This window comes from Staurois parvus, unplaced genomic scaffold (assembly GCF_062004578.1).
Source record: "Staurois parvus isolate SC_StPar_1 unplaced genomic scaffold, SC_StPar_1.0 ptg000789l, whole genome shotgun sequence".
NCBI classification, from domain to species: Eukaryota; Metazoa; Chordata; class Amphibia; order Anura; family Ranidae; genus Staurois; species Staurois parvus.
Genome location: NW_028318585.1, coordinates 68,060 through 87,365, shown reverse-complemented (window position 1 = coordinate 87,365; position 19,306 = coordinate 68,060). Strand labels below are relative to the sequence as shown.

Below are 19,306 nucleotides of genomic sequence, written 5' to 3'. Positions count from 1 at the left end.
GGGCAAATCGGCCGATTTTTTACCGATAAAAAATCTGCGCATGAGCAGTGACCTGCAAGAGGAAGACAAAAAGAAGAAAAAGAAGAAGAGGATGAGGATGAGGAAGAAGATGAAGAGGATGAGGATGAGGATGAGGAAGAAGAAGAAGAAGAAGAAGAAGAAGAAGAAGAAGATGCGGATGATGAAGAAGAAGAAGAAGGAGAAGAAGAGGATGAAGAAGAAGAAGAGGATGAAGAAGAAGAAGAAGAGGATGAAGAAGAAGAAAAAGAAGAAGAGGATGAAGAAGAAGAAGAAGAAGAGGATGAGGATGAAGAAGAAGAAGAAGAAGAAGAGGATGAGGATGAGGAAGAAGAAGAAGAAGAGCATGAGGATGAGGAAGAAGAAGAAGAAGAGGATGAAGAAGAAGACAAGGATGAGGATGAAGAAGAAGATGAGGATGAAGAAGAAGAAGAAGAGGATGAGGATGAAGAAGAAGAAGAGGATGAAGAAGAAGAAGAAGAAGAAGAGGATGAGGATGAAGAAGAAGAAGAAGTAGGATGAAAATAAGAGGAATTCCAGTCCAGCAAAAAGTGTCCCTGCAGAGAGCTCCGCTATTTCTTTGACAGTTCTCTGACAGTTCCTTGACATTTACAGCCGTTGCAACATTGTATCTATTTGTTTCCGAATAAAAACATCTGTATCCTAAATGGAAACAAATAGATACATTGTTGCAACCTCTATAAATGTCAAGGAACTGTCAGAGAACTGTCAAAGAAATAGCGGAGCTCTCTGCAGGGACACTTTTTGCCAGCTGTAGACGGAATGAAAATCAGCCGATTTTTTTTACCATTGGTGGTAACGTCGGCCACTTGAACGACCGATTGTTCGTTTTTTTAAAAGAAAAATCGGCCGATTTTCGACCCATCTATGGCTTGCATTAGCCTTTAAACTTCAGATTGTACTGTTGAGCTCTGTAAACATTTAAGGATGCAGTTTAGACTGGTCAGGTAAATGTGAAAAACAGCCTGCCGTCTGGAAATGAAAAGATATTTGTTTGTTATATTTTTAATATGCTTTATTAATAAAGAAACATTTATAAAAAAAAGTTATTTCATGTAAACAAAGCGGAACTTCATCCAAAAGTCAAAGTTTTGCTTGATTGCCTCATTTGGCACTATTTAGGGGTGTAGCTATTTTGACAGGTACCCGATCCCACTTCCGGCTGATATTTCAGCCCCTCCTCTTTTCTCCCGCAGCCTTTTGGGACACACACAGACCCTGGAAGACTGTGGGACCAGTCACACAGCACGGCTCGCACATGTGCAGTAGGAAATTGTCTGTGAAGCATGTGCAGTGGACAGTGGTCAAACAGAAAGCAAGGCCCCATTGATGACATTGGGAGAGCCAATCTGAAGTGCTGAGTTGTCATTATGACAGTCCTGCTTTTCATTAATTTAGGAATAAATGCAACAGTTGTAGCTAGTAAACATGAATTAGCTTTCTGTGTGAGCTGTTAACCTACTGAAAATATTTACATATACAGAAAGTTCTCTAAAAATGCACCATGCATGCAGGACTTTTGGTGGACTTTCAGAAAAAAGCACCAAACATGCAGGATATAATGGGAATCTATTGGTAACAGCCAAACTGAAGCGTGGCAGTGTGAAAGCAGCCTTAGAGGTAAATCACAGAATACAATTTCACTCTGGATGAGTTACAAGATACCTTGGTTCTCAGATGGATGAAAAGATTTAGGTTATCATTGGAATTCTGCTTCCGTTTCCCCATACTTGTTATGACTAAATTGCAATAATCTATCCATATTGAAAAAGCTCACCATCCTGTTCAGTTTCCCATGGAGCAAAACAAGGTAATGCAAGGGCTTTCATTTCTGTGCTGGCCCAGCCAAGATATATTTGGAGATGCAAGCTTCATCTGTCTAATTTCCTGAGGGGGCAGGTTGCAATTTGGCACCCGTGGTGCTACAGGACCTTGTCTCTGCGATGGGCCCCAGTTTCATATTATTCACAGCAAGGGAGAGGAATAGAGTCACTACTGTTAGCCCCTCCTAAAATCCAAAGGCTTGTGCTGGACGTGCATTTGTTTGCTTCCCGTATAAGTCCGTTGGAACCTAAATGCAGGTTGATACAGCTTAGAAGGAAGTCAAAAGCAGTTCAGAAGAAGGTCAATTGCAGGTAAAATGCACCTCTGAATAAACTCTGAATGATCTCAGAAGTGTCTTGAACTGATGTCAAATGAAAGTTGCATTTATCGTTTGACCCAAACCCCAAAAGAGACCAAACAGGTCGGGCAGAGCCATAGTGGCCTATTTTATGATACTGTGTTTTTTATATGAACTGTTGCAAGGATTGTAACAAAGAGGGACTGGACAATAAAAGGGATTTGTGTGGTTCCTCTATCTCCCATACGTAATCAGGAACAACTAAGGCCAGTGAAGAGGTGCAGAGCTAGTAGATGAGAGCCACAGAAGGAGAAATTGGAATGCTCCTATGCAACGCTCAATCCTTTGTAAGGACATAACGTTTGTGTTTGCTGGCTACTAACCAGAAGTGCCTACTGACCTGCATATTGGCATACATGGTTTATAACAAGTAATAAGTGATCCCATTGGTCTACTCACAAGTTTATATGCTTCCTCAATACTTTCCTGGGTTCGATCAGCCAATGTAACCAGCTCCCTTCCATAGAAACCTCAACTTCAGTTCATGCTCTGACATTCTTATCAGTAGGTCTTACAAAGCTGATCTGCAATTTCATGGCCAACTCTTGTCAAGGCAGCACACAGAACTAGCACCATTAAAAACTATAGCAAAGTTGTGCATAGGCTCAATGCATGTTAAACTGCAAAGGTGCAAACAAGACCTGAAGGCAGGAACAGGGGAAGCTTAAGAGAAGCACTACTCCTTTCTGCAGAAACTTGCTGTTTACTATAGTCTTCTATAAGTCAGGCTGAATGGAAACCTTGGGGAAACTAGAGACAAATGCACTGAGACAGACAGGCAACACATAGTGGGTGAGCCAGTTAGACTGGTTAAACTTCAATGCTTGCAGCTATTGTGAATGGTATGTTTTAATAATAGCAATATTAAAAAGGATCTGTCATTAAGCAAAACACCTGACTGAGAATCGTAATCTTTCATGCAGAACCCTGCTAGATCCTGAGTAGTCACTAGTGATTAGGCTGAGCTTCGCTAAATCTAATATCTTGGATGCAGTCTAGGAATCAGTAAAGCATTTGCAACACTTTTCTGGCAGTATGGTTCCATTAGACAGGGCTGGACTTAATTAATAAAAGCCTTGCAATAGTGGATAGGTCCTACACTTGCGAGAATAAGATACTGCTTCTTGTTCAATATTTTTTTTTTTATTTCAAGTGTTATCTGAACATACATAGAAACATGAACATATTCATAACATTTCTTCGTATTTCAAAAAAGGAAACATCCTGATACATTAGGCTGAGCTGAAATATATACATTGTATAAGGACCACCTATGTAATATTAGTGGGTAAGTGGTACATCAGTTTGGACATTTCCCATATATCAACATATTAACATAAATGAAGCATGCTAGGCAAATTGAGGAAGGTAGCAAAGAACAGTGAGGAGAAGGATAGGGAGGAAGAGGATGGGGAAGGGGTTGAGTACCTTGGAGTTTAAGAAGGCTAATGGAAGACCTAGGGAGCTGAACCTAAAGATGTTAAAGATATCCTAAGTCTATCAGGTGAAGATCAAAATCTGGTGGTAAAAACTGTGAGACCCAGTGGTGGGTGGGGCCTCCTCCCCTATGCACACCATGGTGACTTCTTGTGAACACCTTCCTCAATGCCCGGGGCCAGGTGGGGGCTGCATTCATGTGAAAGCTGACATTAAAGTGAAACTCCTGCTTAGAGATGAGCTGTACAATTTATAAAGCAGTATAACCTACAGGGTATCTCTATGAACTGTGCTGTTCTGTGTCACTACACACCTTTACTCCATGATTGTTGGATTTAGGAGGGACATCGCTGAGCCTCTACCCTCACCAGTCCAGAGTAACTCTGCCTCCTCAATCTCAGTTACAGAGTTGTGTGCAGCTGTCCACTAGCGTCAACCTCATTTGTGCACTTCTTTAACTCCTTTTGGCTCCATGTGGCAAGGTATAAGGTATTCGTACAGTGTGTTGAGTCCCAGATAACTCTTGGGGGCACTGAACCCCTTGTTACCGGAGGACCCATCACTTACACCAGGTACCGCTGCTGCCTGGCTGCTTACCATCTTCCCACCAGTTCATGGTTTCCCGTGGCAACTACTCTCCTCCCACATTAACCCCTTGTAGTGGCCTTATTATTTCACCCTATGTGTGCTTCACTGGCTCTGTTCTCCTAGATACACCCTGTACAGTACCTTCATGCACACTTTTGAGTAACTTCAGACCAGGCTTAGAGTAGTTCAAGAACCTTTACCAAATGTTTTGCAGCATTACCGTATTTAGACCAGACACAACTTTCCTAGCTAACAAACTTTTGGCTGCCCAGGCATACCTGTCCAGGTGCTAGTCCACTACTGGTGGTTCCTCAGGCGGGTGTTTTTTGGTTGCTATAGGTTACATCCTTCTGGCATGGACCTTGTAACTTCTTCTCATGTGGTCCTCTTCAGAACTCCAAGGTCTCCTGGACCCAGCCTTCCCCCTATTTATTTGTAACATATGGAGGGGGACAGGCTCAGAAAAAGCCCAGGAAACCGCAGACTAACCCTTTCCCCACCTGGGCAGCTCAGTCAGATTAACTAGCATCAAACTTCCCTAGTAGGCACCTGCCTACACATGGGTCCCAAATGTCTTTAAACTTGTGCATCATGTCAGAAAGTTTTAAAACCAGTTTCTCATTAGAGAAAGTCTGATGGATCCTATTTTTCATTTCAGCCAATGAGGGTCAGTTTGATAACCAGACTCTTGCTGTCATCTTTCGGTAGCAGTTAAAACATGAGTTATTTATTTGAACTGATGGATCATTAGACGATCTGGTTTAGGATTAAGTAGTGTCTCTCCTAGCAGCATGGGGATAGCAATATTGAACAGCGTGGTTAGTATATTATATATTTGGGTACAAAGTGTATGGACAAGTAGGCAACAAAGCCATGTGTGTTCATAGGTTCTCAGAAAGCCACATCCAAGGAAGCAACATCCCGTTTATAATCAGTTTCTAATGCAAGGACATTCTGAGAGCTTGATCTGATAGTGTTCAAATTTGGGTCCACTGTTTAGGTTTTTTTTTTTTTCAAATTCTTTATTTAGATAAAGTATCTAACACAATAATGCAATATCAATCGGTGGTAACACTGTGTAGAGAACAAAATGTTACACAATACAAATCAGGTAGAATAAGCACATAAAGTCTAAAGTGCAGAGTTACATAAAAAAAGGCATGTCAAATACCGGATCCTGGGAAGGACGTAGTATGGATTCATCCAATGAAAATACTGAGGTAACAAGCCATTACGATCCTGTTCTGCTACACTGCCGGATATTGGCCGTAGCATATGCCCGCATTGTTCAGGTTCTATAGTAAACACTCTCTGGCCTTGATCCTCTTGTTGTACAACTGACTTCTGGCAGGCCCTACACTACATCAACATGACTATATGAACATGTGGGCAACTGCAGGCCATTGCCATAGTCATGTTGATGTAGTGTAGGGTCTGCCAGAAGTCAATAGTACAGCAAGAGGATCAAGCTTGGAGAGTGTGGGAGGTCATTTCGGCACCTTAGTTCAAAAGGAGTCAGGATGGTTTCATCAGTAGTGGGACAAGTCATTGAAGTAACAGAAAAAAGGTTGATGGAGGAGCCCCTGCTGCTGTCAGAATACACTGAACAGTGGCTGTGGCTAACCAGCTGCAACCACTGAATGAGAAAAATTTTCTGAATATGTCCCTTTGACAGAAGTTCATTAAACGAATACATTCTGTCAAGCGGTGACTACCACACACTGATCAAAATTTAGATGCATCAGCAGCTAAAATTTAAAAAAAAAAAAAAAAAAAAAAAGACTGAAAACAGAAAACGAAAGCAGCCCTCACACCTAGGGATTGGTAAACTACAATATATTACAATTTTAGTTTTGGATTTAGATAAACTCTAAGCCCTAAAAAGAATGGCAAACAATACAAAAACACATGTATCATGCAGTTTTGTGCCTTTTTAGCACATCTGCACTATGGAAGATCTCCATGTTTCTCCCGCACCTTGTATAATGAACAGGGGCGGACTGACCATTCGAGCACTTGGGCACTGCCCGAGGACCCGGGGTCAGCAGGGGGCCCAATGAAATGCCCCTGGTAACTTTTATAGTCTTTTTTGGGTGTGCTTTGAGTGTGGGCAAGGACACAGGGGCCCCATGATCCCCTATTGCCCGGGGGCCCCATGAGTTGTCAGTCCGCCCCTGATAATGAACGAACATTCAGTAGGTACACACATTACCCTAAATCCATAAATGTGAAAAGGACCCTCAGATCATTTTACCTCCTGGCTGCCATTCTTTTTCTATCTTTCTGTGACTAAAGTAGAGACTTTCTGCAGGCGGACAATCTGTAAAGCAAATAGAGTGTGTGAAAGAGATTTATGTAAAATGATACTTACGTATGTTTATCTATGTATTATTCTTTGCCATTTTCCCTGACCCCGGTTGCTTGTTAGCCGGACATGAGCTTCCTTGAGACAGCGTTTGACATGTAAATAATATCTTGTGGCCTGAACTGATGCTCTTACGCTAGCATTTCCTAATCCACTGAATGCAGCTAACACTATTTCTGTGCAGGGTCTGTGCCAAATACTTCCAGGCTGATAAGACATGTGGGACTGGGATGAATAGTAAATGGCAATTCACAGCTTATTGTCTCTTATGATTCCCATATAGATTTATTTATTGTATTTTAAGGTACTTATATAGCACCATCAATTTACACAGTGCTTTACATACATATATTGTACAGTCCCTAACCCTCAAGGGGCGTACAATCTAAGGTCCCTAACTTACATTCATACATACACATACTAGGGCCAATTTAGACAGGAGCCAATTAACTTACCAGCATCTCTTTGGAGTGTGGGAGGAAATTGGAGCACCCAGAGGAAACCTACGCAAGCACAAGGAGAACATGCAAACTCCAGGCAGGTGGTGCGGATTTGAACCAGTGACCCTAGTACTGCCAGGCAGAAGTGCTAACCAGTAAGCCACTGTGCTGCCAAGATGGACTTCAGGATCATCTATCATCTCCTTCATACTCCCAGCATGAAGACCTGGAACTGTACACAGAAGTACAACAAAACATGGGGGTTCCAGTGATCAGTAATCATTAGTTTTCTGCAATCCAATCCTCTATCCTCCACTAAAAAAAAAAAAAAAAAAATCTAAATTGTGTTTGCTTTTAACATTCATGTTTGGAATGGATGGACTTGTCTGAACAAAAACCACATCTACTCTTAGAAGTTTGTTGAAAAATTTTTCATCTTGCCCTTTTGAAGTTTCTCATCACTTCAGTCGAAAACAAACATCACCTTGGCCCCACTAACAATTAGAAAATCAATCAAACATTCTTAAAAACATTTTGAGAAAAATTCTATTAGTGTATGGAAATCTTTAATCCTAATACACACGATGAGAAAATCTAACGAAAAATACCGCTTTCTAAGTGATTGTCCGATAATATGATCATTAGTACACAGCTTTCAAGAATCACAACAATTCATACGAAATGATCCAAAGGGACAAGCACAAATTTCTCATACGATAGCAGAACGAACGATTTACGTTTAATCAGTACAGTATTCGTCCCAAAACAATGGAGCAACAAAGGCCACATTACAAAACAATACTTTCAAAGTTGTATTTTGTCTTAAGAGAATTTTCGGAACATTAGTAATCTCTTCATTTTCAATATGAGACTAGCATGTGGGGAAAAACAAAAACGGCTGGCCATTCATCTGATATTCTTAACGCATGTACGAGGCTTAAAGTATAACTAAAGGCAGAACTTTTTTTTTTTAGTTTTGGATAGAGTGGGGAGGGATTAGAATCTCTGTCAGCTTTTATTGCTCTCTGTGCCCCCGTAAGGGAGATTCTCCCTCTCTGTTTGTTCTGTTTACCATTATCATTGAAAGTGAAAGTAAAAGAAAATCACACATTTTTGGATTGTCCCCAAAAAAAGTAATAAAGGGGAAATCTTCCAATGGGGACACTAGTTCTGGTGACCTGGGGGTCCCCAAGGAATTCCCCTAATTTTTAGGGATTTCCTCTCATCTCCTGTTTGGCTATAGGATAGAAAGTGAAGTGAAATCGCCACAAAGGGACACAGATGGGGAAAAAATATCTGACAGGGCTTATAACCCTCCCTTGCCCTATCCAAAATGGGAAAGAAAGTTCTGCCTATAGTTCTACTTTAAGTCTGAATGCAGTCACATGGTCATCGTCAGTATATACTGTACTCTGGCAATCACACTCTTGTAGTTTCTCCCGTTCTCACTAGGTCAGTCAACAAAGTTCTATTCGGAATGGAAGAGTCATGGGCGTTTCCAAGCAACTAAAGCCACACACACTCAAATACATCAGCATATCTGCAATGTGTTTGGGTTGTTGTTGCCAAGTAAAAGGGCTTTTCTTTTCTCCTGTTTAGTACAGTCTGTCAGAGTCAGCTTCTACAGGACTGAACAGTTGGTGAGCTATGAGCAATCCAGACGTTGTAACCCTAAATGTTGGGGGTGTGAAGTTCACCACATTGGCTTCAACACTTCAGAGGTTCCCAGAATCCAGACTGGCACACATGCTGGATGGCAGCGATCGGGATTTCAGGCTTGTAAACGGTCAGTTCTTTGTAGACAGGGATGGCTCCTTGTTCAGCTACATACTGGACTATCTCAGAACTTCTCACTTGACTTTACCCTCTGACTTCTCGGAATATGAAAGACTTCAGAGGGAAGCAGAGTTCTACCAACTTCAGGCTCTGGCTGAACAGCTAGGCCAGGAGAACTTTTACCGGCCCAGACAGGAGATCTTGGAAGTAAGGTTCCTCCTGCAAGAGACACATGCTTTCTTCCGTGTCTTCTGCTCATGCAGCAGTACAGTTGAAGCTCTTGCTGACCGTATTGTAATGTATGTAGAACAGCCAATTGGAGGTCAAGGATGGAACTTCCCATTTTCCAACCAGAAACCTCTTGCTCCTGTGCCTCTACAAAGACCCTCACATCATGACCTTATCTTCCAGTGTGGAACAGACTTCGCAACAGGAGATCAATTTGGAGCCAGGTAAATTGCAGTTTATTTGTTAGTATCTCATAGTGGTTCTGAAGGCTCAAGGTTTATCTTCATGCATTCTATGCATGAAGGTAAAAATCCTTCTGTGTGCAGCATCACTCCCAGCCACCCCCCCCCCCCCTTACTCACCTAAGTCCCCTCTCGATCCAGCGATATGCATAGGAGTCTCAGCTATCTCCCTTTTCTCATCAGCTGAGACAGAAGTGGGAGCCATTGTCTCCCACTGCTGTCAATCACAGCCAGTGAGCCAATGAGAAGAGAGAGGGGGCAGGGCCGTGCCTCCATGTGTGAATCGACACATGGAGCAGCATGTGCCACCATAGCAAGCTGCTTGCTGTGGGGGCACCCAACAGGAGGGAGGGGCCAGGAGAGCCTATGGGGGACCCGAGAAGAGGAAGATCCAGGCTGCTCTGTGCAAAACTACTGCACACAGCAGGCAAGTATAGACATGTTTCTTATTTTTTCTTAAAAAAAAAAATAAAAAAATAAGCCTTTAGAATCACTTTAACAGCTTCTATACCGGGCACTTTTACCCCCTTCCTGCCCAGGCCATTTTTCAGGTTTCAGCGCTCTCACACTTTGAATGACAATTGCGCGGTCATACAACACTGTCCCCAAACTAAAATTTTATCATTTTCTTCACACAACTAGAGCTTTCTTTTGATGGTATTTAATCACCACTGGGGTTTTAATTTTTTGCTAAATTAACAAAAAACAACCAAAAATTAAAAAAAAAACAAAACACGTTTTTCTTTGTTTCTGTTATAAAAGTTTGCAAATAAATAATTGTTCTTCATAAATTTAGGCCAAGATGTATTCTGCTACATGTCTTTGGTGAAAATAACCCAAACTAGGATGTATTATTTAGTTTGTAGGAAAGTTATAGAGTTCACAAACTATGGTATAGATCTGAATATTGATCAATCCTGAAGTACTGACAGCCAATCTAATTTCTTGAGGTCCAAGAATGTCACAACAGTACAGATATCCCCCAAATGACCACTTTTTGCAAAGTAGACAGTCCGATGTATTTCATAACAGGCATGGCGAGTTTTTTTAAGTTGTAATTTTTTTGTCATAATTTTTCAGAAAATGAAAAAATTAAAAAAATTATTTTCACTATTTTTTTTTTTTGTGCAGTACAGCATCATCATATAACTGGCATGGTGGTGATCAGGGACACTGACTGGTGACAGTACGAAAAAAAAAATTGATAATTGTTTTACATTTTTTTATTAGTTTTAATTTATTAAAATTTTTCTCTTTTTTTAAGATTTTTTTTTCATGTTTCACTATGACCAAAGTAGTATAATGCTACCATAGTAACATTGTACTACTTTGGGGAAGTGATCAGTATTTTTTTTTTTTTTATTTACACAATTTGCTTATAGCAAAGAATTACGGCCGGTGACAGATCGCGCCGCAGAGTGGCCCTGCGGGCAGGCACACTGCGTATGCCTGAAAGGACGCCATATGGCATCCACCCGGAGGCACCAGCTGTTCGCCCGGCCTCCATCTGGCTATAAGCCGGGCGGCAACTGGTTAATGAATTCAAAAGGTCTAGCAGAGCCATTCTGACCCTTTTCAGCATGGAGGACCCCTTAAAATAACTTTCCGGTCTCAGGGAACTCCTGTTAAAACTTACTATATCTACAACTCATGGTACATTAGTGAGATTGTCAGTGGGAAGAATGCTCCTTACACTTTTGGTCATTGAGAAGAATTACCCTCTTACAGATAGCTAAAAAGACCCATGTTGTCAGTGGAAAATTATCTGAGAGGTTGAAATTGCTCATTGCTCAAGGAACCCCTAGCAAGCTCTGGAGGAACACTAGGGCTTCAAGGAACCCAGGTTGAGAAACCCTGGTCTAGCGTATACAAGTATACAAAGGACTTCAGATTTTACAAGGTTATAATTTAGCATTATTTATTGTAAACATGTGACAACTATAATGTGTTCTCCAATGATTTAAAGCAGAACTCCAGGCAAACAGCTAAATACACAGATGAAATACATACTGTATATGGCGGCTGTTTTGTCTGCTAAAGGATTTGTATTTTTGTCCAAGTCCTGAGCTTTACGTAGCTATACTATACAGCACAGCTCTACCTAGCTGGGGAGTAGACCTGTTTTTTTTCCTGCTAAAACGTAGGCTCCATTCACATTAGGGCATTGCAAATCGCAGGCGGAATCGCCGCAACTCTGTTCGCGATTTGAAAAGAGACAATGTGAAAACGTACGATCGTGTTTGGCACTTGAAAATGCAGGATGTTTTTGCTGCAATCGCAGCATGTTTTCCCACCATTGAAATGAATGGCACCTCCAAACGCAATCACACGTTTTCACTTTGCCACATCACTAATGTGAATGGAGCCTTAGTGCTCCTTCAAACATGTGGCGGTAAAAACAGGCAGCTGCCCTCTTGAACTGTCCCAATACAGCCAGACGAGGCTGTACAGATGCCACGGCTCTGGAATTTTTAACTCGGGGTGCAATTTGACAGGTTGTACTATCTGTAAAACTGGCCAAATGAGTTTAATAGGCCCGCTCAGCAATGGCTTGCAATGCACACAATTTTGATACGGTAGTATGGTATTATAGAACTAAACCATGTGGTGAGGTGAGGCTCTCTCACTGCCTGTCAAATGCCCTCTGAAAGGCAAGCCAAACACAGATCACTTCTCATACGGCACTGCACTCCACTGCAAGTGTGAAAGAGTCCTTACAAGTCTGGACAGTGAAAGCAAAATCTGTAAAATGATGAACTCATCTTTCTTTCACTCTGCTCTCCTCTCTTGTCATCATGTCTCCTTGCCCTGCAGCACAATCTTCCATACCATTCTTACCAGAAGCGCATTTGTGAGTACAGGCACTGATATTGAATGAGAAGGCCTGGCTAGCAGTCTCCACGCTAATTCATCCCAAAGGTGTTTTATCAGGTTGAGGTCAGGACTCTGTGCAGGCCAGTCAAGTTCCTCCACCCCAAACTCACTCATTCATGTCTTTATGGACCTTGCTTTGTGCACTAGTGCAGTCATGTTGGAACAGGAAGGGGCCATCCCCAAACTGTTCCCACAAAGTTGAGAGCATGCAATTGTACAAAATGTCTTGGTATGCTGACACCTTAAGAGTTCCCTTTAAAGGGGCCAAGCTCAACCCCTGAAAAACAACCCCACACCATAATCCCTCCTCCACCAAACTTTACACTTGGCATAATGCAGTCAGGCAAAGTACCGTTCTCCTGGCAACACATCCCAGAACACGTCTTCACTGCTCTAGAGTCCAGTGGTTTACACTTGGAGATGTAAGGCTTGGATGTAGCTGCTTGGCCATCATGATACCATGCTTGAATTCACTGAGCTCCTGAGAGTGACCCATTATTTCACAAATGTTTATAGAAGCAGTCTGCAGCCTAGGTGCTTGATTTTATACACCTGTGGCCATGGAGGTGATTGGAGCACTTGAATCCAATGATTTGGAGGGGTGTCCCCATACTTTTGGCAATATAGTGTATATAGAACATGGATAGAACTCAAAAGATTTCCCCTTACGTTCTGGTCTTCTGACCTGGGTCCATAAGTGATGGGAAAACAGCAATGAGGAAAGTGATGTAATCAACATGAGGTATGTAGATACCTTCTCTTTTTAAGAAGGCTCTACTGTGTTTTGTAGTATAAGAAACCAACATCATTTGAAGTTGAATTGTTTCAGTCTGTTTAACTCATTGCTGCAGGTATGTGTCTATAAAGCCTGATCAGAGGAAACTACTGAATGGAACCAACGTTCTGGGACTTTTGCTGGACATCTTGCTGCGAGAGGGCTTTAGCTTGGTGAGCACAAGAGCTGTATCAGCGGAGGAGAAGGTAGAGTGTTATACATTCCAGAGGAAGAAAAGACCTGAAATCCTCACCATCGCTGAAGATTACAAACAGGAAAAGAACATCAATATTCAAGTGAAACCGAGCAAGTCAACTAAAAAGAAATGATGACCCTGTTTATCCCATTAGGAGAAACATCACTTGTACTGACCATTACATAACCACCAGTAAGAATACACTCGTTTTTCCAGTATGCGGCATTGTTTCCAAAACAGGTTGGGTTATCCATGTGTAACAATGAACGAGCATTACACACTGCGCTTTCAACCTTTACACTGGGATTAGTATTCATGGTAGTGGAATGGTTAGCATGATTACCTTGTAAGTCCTAGGTTCAATTTGTACCAGACATTATCCGAATATTTCTTACCATGCTTGTGTTGGCACCTCCATAATCTAAAAATCATAGGTTAGCTGGCTTCTGAGCAACCCTGCCCTTGAGTGTGTACCTGTTTGTAAGATTCATCATACAGTAAGTACTCATGCTAATGCATACTAATCACAATGCATGCCCACTCACCACTGGCCATCTCTAAAGCCATCCAAGTGAAAGGCACTGGCAAAGGAAAAATATTTTGACATATCAAACACAAGCTTGAGAAATTACACATCAACCTGTCCCTAACATCTATCAAAGCTTATCTCTGGTCGAAATGTATATTATATATCCAGTTTCACATTGTATTTCATTTATTTCTATTAACGAATGATCTTGAAGTTTGTAAACATATTTATGAAGATCCCCACACATTTACTTCCTTGAATTCTGTGACATGTATTCACTATACCCTGTGAGTAGGCACGGCTGTGTCACACATTTCACAGAGCCTGCCTTGTGAACTACAGAGGAGCTGAGAGGGGGAGTCTCAGGAATCAATGCAGGAGTCACTTATTTTAGGCAGCAATGTACCATGGGATATGTAGTCCTTAGTAATGGAAAGCAAAACAGTAGAAAAGAAGCTGCAAAGCATGCAGGGAATCTAGGAAGTTGCAGAAAGAGATGGCCAGCAGACAGGCAGAACTCATTACATGAAAGGAGATTTTTTTCACGTAAGATTATATTGGATTGTCAAGAATAACTAGTTTGTGTTGTTACAATGCTGATGTTATAAAATAAAGAGTATAAATTTATGCCTTAACTTAACCTTATATTTTAATTCAGAAATAGGCAACCTTGCCACTCCAGTTGTGGAACTACAAGTCCCATGAAGCATTGCAGGACTTCAAGTCTGTTCCTCTGGGAGCTGTGCATGCATGGGATTTGTAGTTTCACCACAGCTGGAGTGCCAAGGTTTGCCTACCCCTGGTTTTATTGTGTTCAAAAAGCAGTGATAAGAAGCCACAAAGCAGATGTCAGTGGCAGGGCTTTAGAATAACAGACTACAGCATCTGAGGCATAACATGTTTTATTCTGTGTCACTGGAGGGTTTTGTTTTTTAATCTATTATGAGGAACAAGTCTGAACTGTGCTTGTGCAGGAATACCATGTAAATTTGCAAATATAACTTTTTCTCTTCCCAAACTTAGATCAGACCCAAACCAGTGTAAATTTTGCCTTGTTTAATTTGAACCTGTCTGCATCTGTTCTGTAAGTATCCCTGGCCTGAGAATAAAGGCATCTGTTTGATTCAATGGCATTAGGGACACAAGAAATAACAATTCCTATGCTGCAATGCTCCCATGTAGTTGTAAAGGATCACCAAATCTGGCAGGTCGTGCATAGGTTTAGCCAAGTCCAACCTTTTATATCATGTGATTATAGAAAAACAAGTAACCTCCCTGGCTATATTCCCATGTGTAGCTCGGGGTAAAGTTTCAGCACCACAAGCGGCAACCCCGAGCTACACTCGGGAATACCCTGCAGCGTTGCTCAGGGATCTCTTCTGCACTTACCTTATCCTTCGCTCCCGCGATGTCCCTCCTGCAGTGTCCCCGGCCATGTCCTCCGGCCGATGCCGGCATCTGTCTTCCGGGTTCTGTTCCCTGCGACGTCAGGATGTACGGGGACGGAACTGGCGGGAAATTTAAAAATGTCAAAAAGTGACATTCACTAAATACACTAAAATCACATAGTAAAACATTACTGTATCAAACCATTTCACATACATTTTGTCCCGAGTGCTTTGTCCTGTGCCCTGCCTGCATTTTTACTGTTCTTTCTGCCTGGAAACTGAGAAACGTCCATGGCGTCCAAAAAGCATCCCTTTAGGTCAAAAGCGGTTTTAGACCAGCTAGAGAACAGCGATAGTAAATTAGAACCACTTGCAGAATTGAGTGATGATTCGTGGGGAAATTCGTCATCAGACACTGAAAACGATTTTGCGACTTTGCTCAGTGATGTGCGAACTTGGGGCTATATTTCAAATTTCAGTGTTTTTGGTTTGATTATATTATTGAATTAAATATATTATATTATTTTTTATTATTATTTATTAAATTATAATTTATGATTTCGTGTTTCAAATTTTATCATACCCGGGATGTTTACTAGACTCTTGTTCGGACAGATTTCAGTGAATTATTCCTAAAAATTATAGGCCTACAATAAAAAAAAAGTACATATTTCCATGCAAAAAAATGTACCGCTTTGAGCACAGAAATAGTGACATAATCAGACCGCTAGGGAGGCTACAGAAAGCAGAATGCACATCTAGCAGGATTCCTGATGCATTCTGATCTAAAGACATACAGTGCTTTGAAAAAGTATTCATACCCCTTTAAATGTTCCACATTTTGTCATGTTCTATCATATAAAATACATTTATGTTTATTGTTATTGGCACATTTTATTTCAGGTACTTATATAGTGCTGTCAATTTATGCAGCACTTTACATATATATATTGTACATTCACATCAGTCCCTAACCCTCAAGGAGTGTACAGTCTAAGGTCCCTAACTCACATTCATACAAACACATATTAGGGACAATTTAGACAGGAGCCAATTAACTTACCAGCATGTCTTTTGGAGTGTGGGAGGAAACTGGAGTACCCAGAGGAAACCCATGCAAGCACAGGGAGAACATGCAAACTCCAGGCAGGTGGTGGTGTGGTTGGGATTTGAACCATTGATCCTAGTACTGCCAGGTGGAAGAAATAACCATTAAGCCACTGTGCTGCCCAAATTTGTGAAGTAGAAGGAAAATGATAACTGGTTTTCAAAATTTCTTACAAATAAATATCTGAAAAGTGTGGTGTGCATTTGTATTCAGCCCCCTTTAGGCTAGGTTCATGCCTACACAGTTTGATCCGTTCCTGCAGTGCGTTGTTTTTGTTTTTTTTAAATACAAAATGTATCAAAAAACGCATTACATGCTTTTCTGCAGCATTTCCATTGAAGTCTAAAGAACCAAAAATGCAACTTTTTGAGTTGAAAAGTCCCTGACCCTTTCCAAAAAATGTACCGGGCGAAAACGCAGAGATGTGAACATGTCCCATAGGAAATCATGTTAAATGGACTAAAAAAATATAAATATTATAGTGTCGCGCTCCACTGACAAGTAATTAAGTGCATAATATATAATTACAAAAGAAATTTGTCAAAAACAATATCAGTATTCCAAAATGAAGTGTCCAAAACCAATATTCCAAGATTAAGTGTCCATGTATGATCCGTGATTTCACACTCTTTCCAGTGATGTGGACAAAAATGACTCAATGGCTCAATTCACCGCTATTCATTTTTGTCCACATCACTGGAAAGAGTGTGAGATCACAGATCATATATGGACACTTAATCTTGGAATATTGGTTTTGGACACTTCATTTTGGAATATTGATATTGTTTTTGACAAATTTCTTTTGTAATTATATATTATACACTTAATTACTTGTTAGTGGAGCGCGACACTATTATATATTTTTTTGGCTTAGTATGACACATTCGTTTGGGTATGTGTGATGTGTAGGTGATCTGCTGTTGTAATTTAATCAATATTATTTCACAGCACCCTTTATATTTGTCAAAACACCATTTCTGACACCATAGTAGCTCGCAAGATCTCACATATTATGTTAAATGGACTGTAGTACGTTTTTGCAAAACACTGTAGAAACCGCTTAGGTGTGAACCTAGGGTAACCCTGATACCTCTAATTAAAATCAAGTGGAACAATTGCCTTCAGAAGTCACCTAATTAGTAAATAAATTCCACCTGTGTGTAATTTAATCTCAGTATAAATGTGGCTGTTCTGTGAAGCTCTCAGACGTTTGTTAGAGAACACTAGTGAACAAACAGCATCATGAAGGCCAAGGAACATACCAGACAAGTCAGGGATAAAGTTGTAGAGACGTTTAACCACTTGGCCTCCAGAGGATTTACCCCCTTCCTGACAGGCCGATTTTTTACGATATGGCACTGTGTTACTTTAACTGACACTTGCGCGGTCATGCAACACTGCACCCAAATGCAATTTATGTCCTTTTTCCCCACAAATTGAGCTTTCTTTCTGTGGTATTTGATCACCTATGCATTTTTTTACTTTTGCGCTATAAAAAAAGACCGCCAAGTTTGAGGAAAAAAAAACTATATTTTTTACTTTTTGCTATTAAACATGTCCAGTAAATAAAATTTTAAAAAATCAAATTTCGTCATAAATCTAGCCCAAAATGTATTCTGCTACGTCTTTTCTAAAAATAAAAATCCCAATACGTGCAAATTAATTGGTTTACGTGAAAGTTATGTCTACAAATGACGGTACGTATACTGGAATTTTTTTTTTTGTTATACCAGTAATGGCGGCGATCAGTGACTTATAGCAGGACTGCGGCGGGCATTCTTGACACTGGGGGGGAAACTGTCACTGACATCCCCAGTGACACTAATACAGTGATCAGTGCTAATAAAAACCACTGACACTGTACTAATGACACTGGGCAGGAAGGGGTTAACATGTGGGGCAATCAAAGGGTTAACTGTGTGCTGTGTGTCTCTTTCACTGTATAAGCACATTGCTTTGTACGGCTCTGCTATGCAGAGCCGTACAAAGCAATGTGCAGGAGCTGACAGGGGAGGTATCTATATTGTTTACATATAGCTCTCTCCCCTGTCAGTGATACCCAGCGATCGCCGGTGGGGAATCACCGGCCGGGACCCAGTGATTGACAGCAGAGGTGGCGCAAGTAGGGAGTACGTGCACCCCCTACTGGAAATGCAAAATCACGTATATATACACACGATTTTGTGCAGCCCTGCCGCCCTGTAGCAGCGAATAAAGTAAGGATAGGTTATAAAAAAATATATATATATGCCAAGCTTTGAACATGTCACGGAGCACTGTTCAATCTATCATCCGAAAATGAAAAGAGTATGTAACAAATGCAAACCTACCAAGACATGGCCATCCACCTAAACTGACAGGCCAGGCAAGGAGAGCATTAATCAGAGAAGCAGCCAAGAGGTCCATGGTAACTCTGGAGGAGCTGCAGAGATCCACAGCTCAGGTGGGAGAATCTGTCCACAGGACAACCATTAGTCATGCACTCCACAAATCTGGCCTTTATGGAAGAGTGGCAAGAAGAAAGCCATTGTTGAAAGAAAGCCATAAGAAGTCCCGTTGGCGGTTTGCGAGAAGCCATGTGGGGGATACAGCAAACATGTGGAAGAAGGTGCTCTGGTCAGATGAGACCAAAATTTTACTTTTTGGCCTAAAAGCAAAATGCTACGTGGGGCGGAAAATTAACTTCACATCACCCTGAACACACCATCCCCACCGTGAAACATGGTGGTGGCAGCATCATGTTGTGGGGATGCTTTTCTTCAGCAGAGACAGGGAAGCTGGTCAGAGTTGATGGAAAGATGGATGGAGCAAAATACAGGGCAATTGTAGAAGAAAACCTGCTAGAGTCTACAAAAGACTTGATACTGGGGAGGAGGTTCACATTCCAGCAGGACAACGACCCTAAACATACAGCCAGAGCTACAATGGAATGGTTTAGACCAAAACATATTCATATGTTAGAATTGTCCTAAATCCAATTGGGAATCTGTGGCAAGACATGAAAATTGCTGTTCACAGATGTCTATCCAATCTGACAGAGCCTGAGCTATTTTGCAAAGAAGAATGGGCAAAAATTTTGCTCTCTAGATGTGGAAAGCTGGTAGAGACATACCCAAAATGACTTGCAGCTGTAATTGCA

General features: G+C 41.2%; 1 protein-coding gene across 1 annotated transcript; it reads left to right on the top strand.

Moving 5' to 3' along the window:
* The first annotated feature begins 8,590 nt into the window (after positions 1-8,590).
* On the top strand, positions 8,591-15,617 carry LOC149444313 (putative potassium channel regulatory protein). Its single transcript, XM_089654672.1, has 2 exons — positions 8,591-9,279; positions 13,023-15,617. The coding sequence occupies exons 1-2, from the start codon at positions 8,699-8,701 to the stop codon at positions 13,273-13,275; spliced, it is 834 nt and encodes a 277-aa protein (XP_089510798.1). The 5' UTR covers positions 8,591-8,698; the 3' UTR covers positions 13,276-15,617.
* The last annotated feature ends 3,689 nt before the right edge of the window (positions 15,618-19,306 follow it).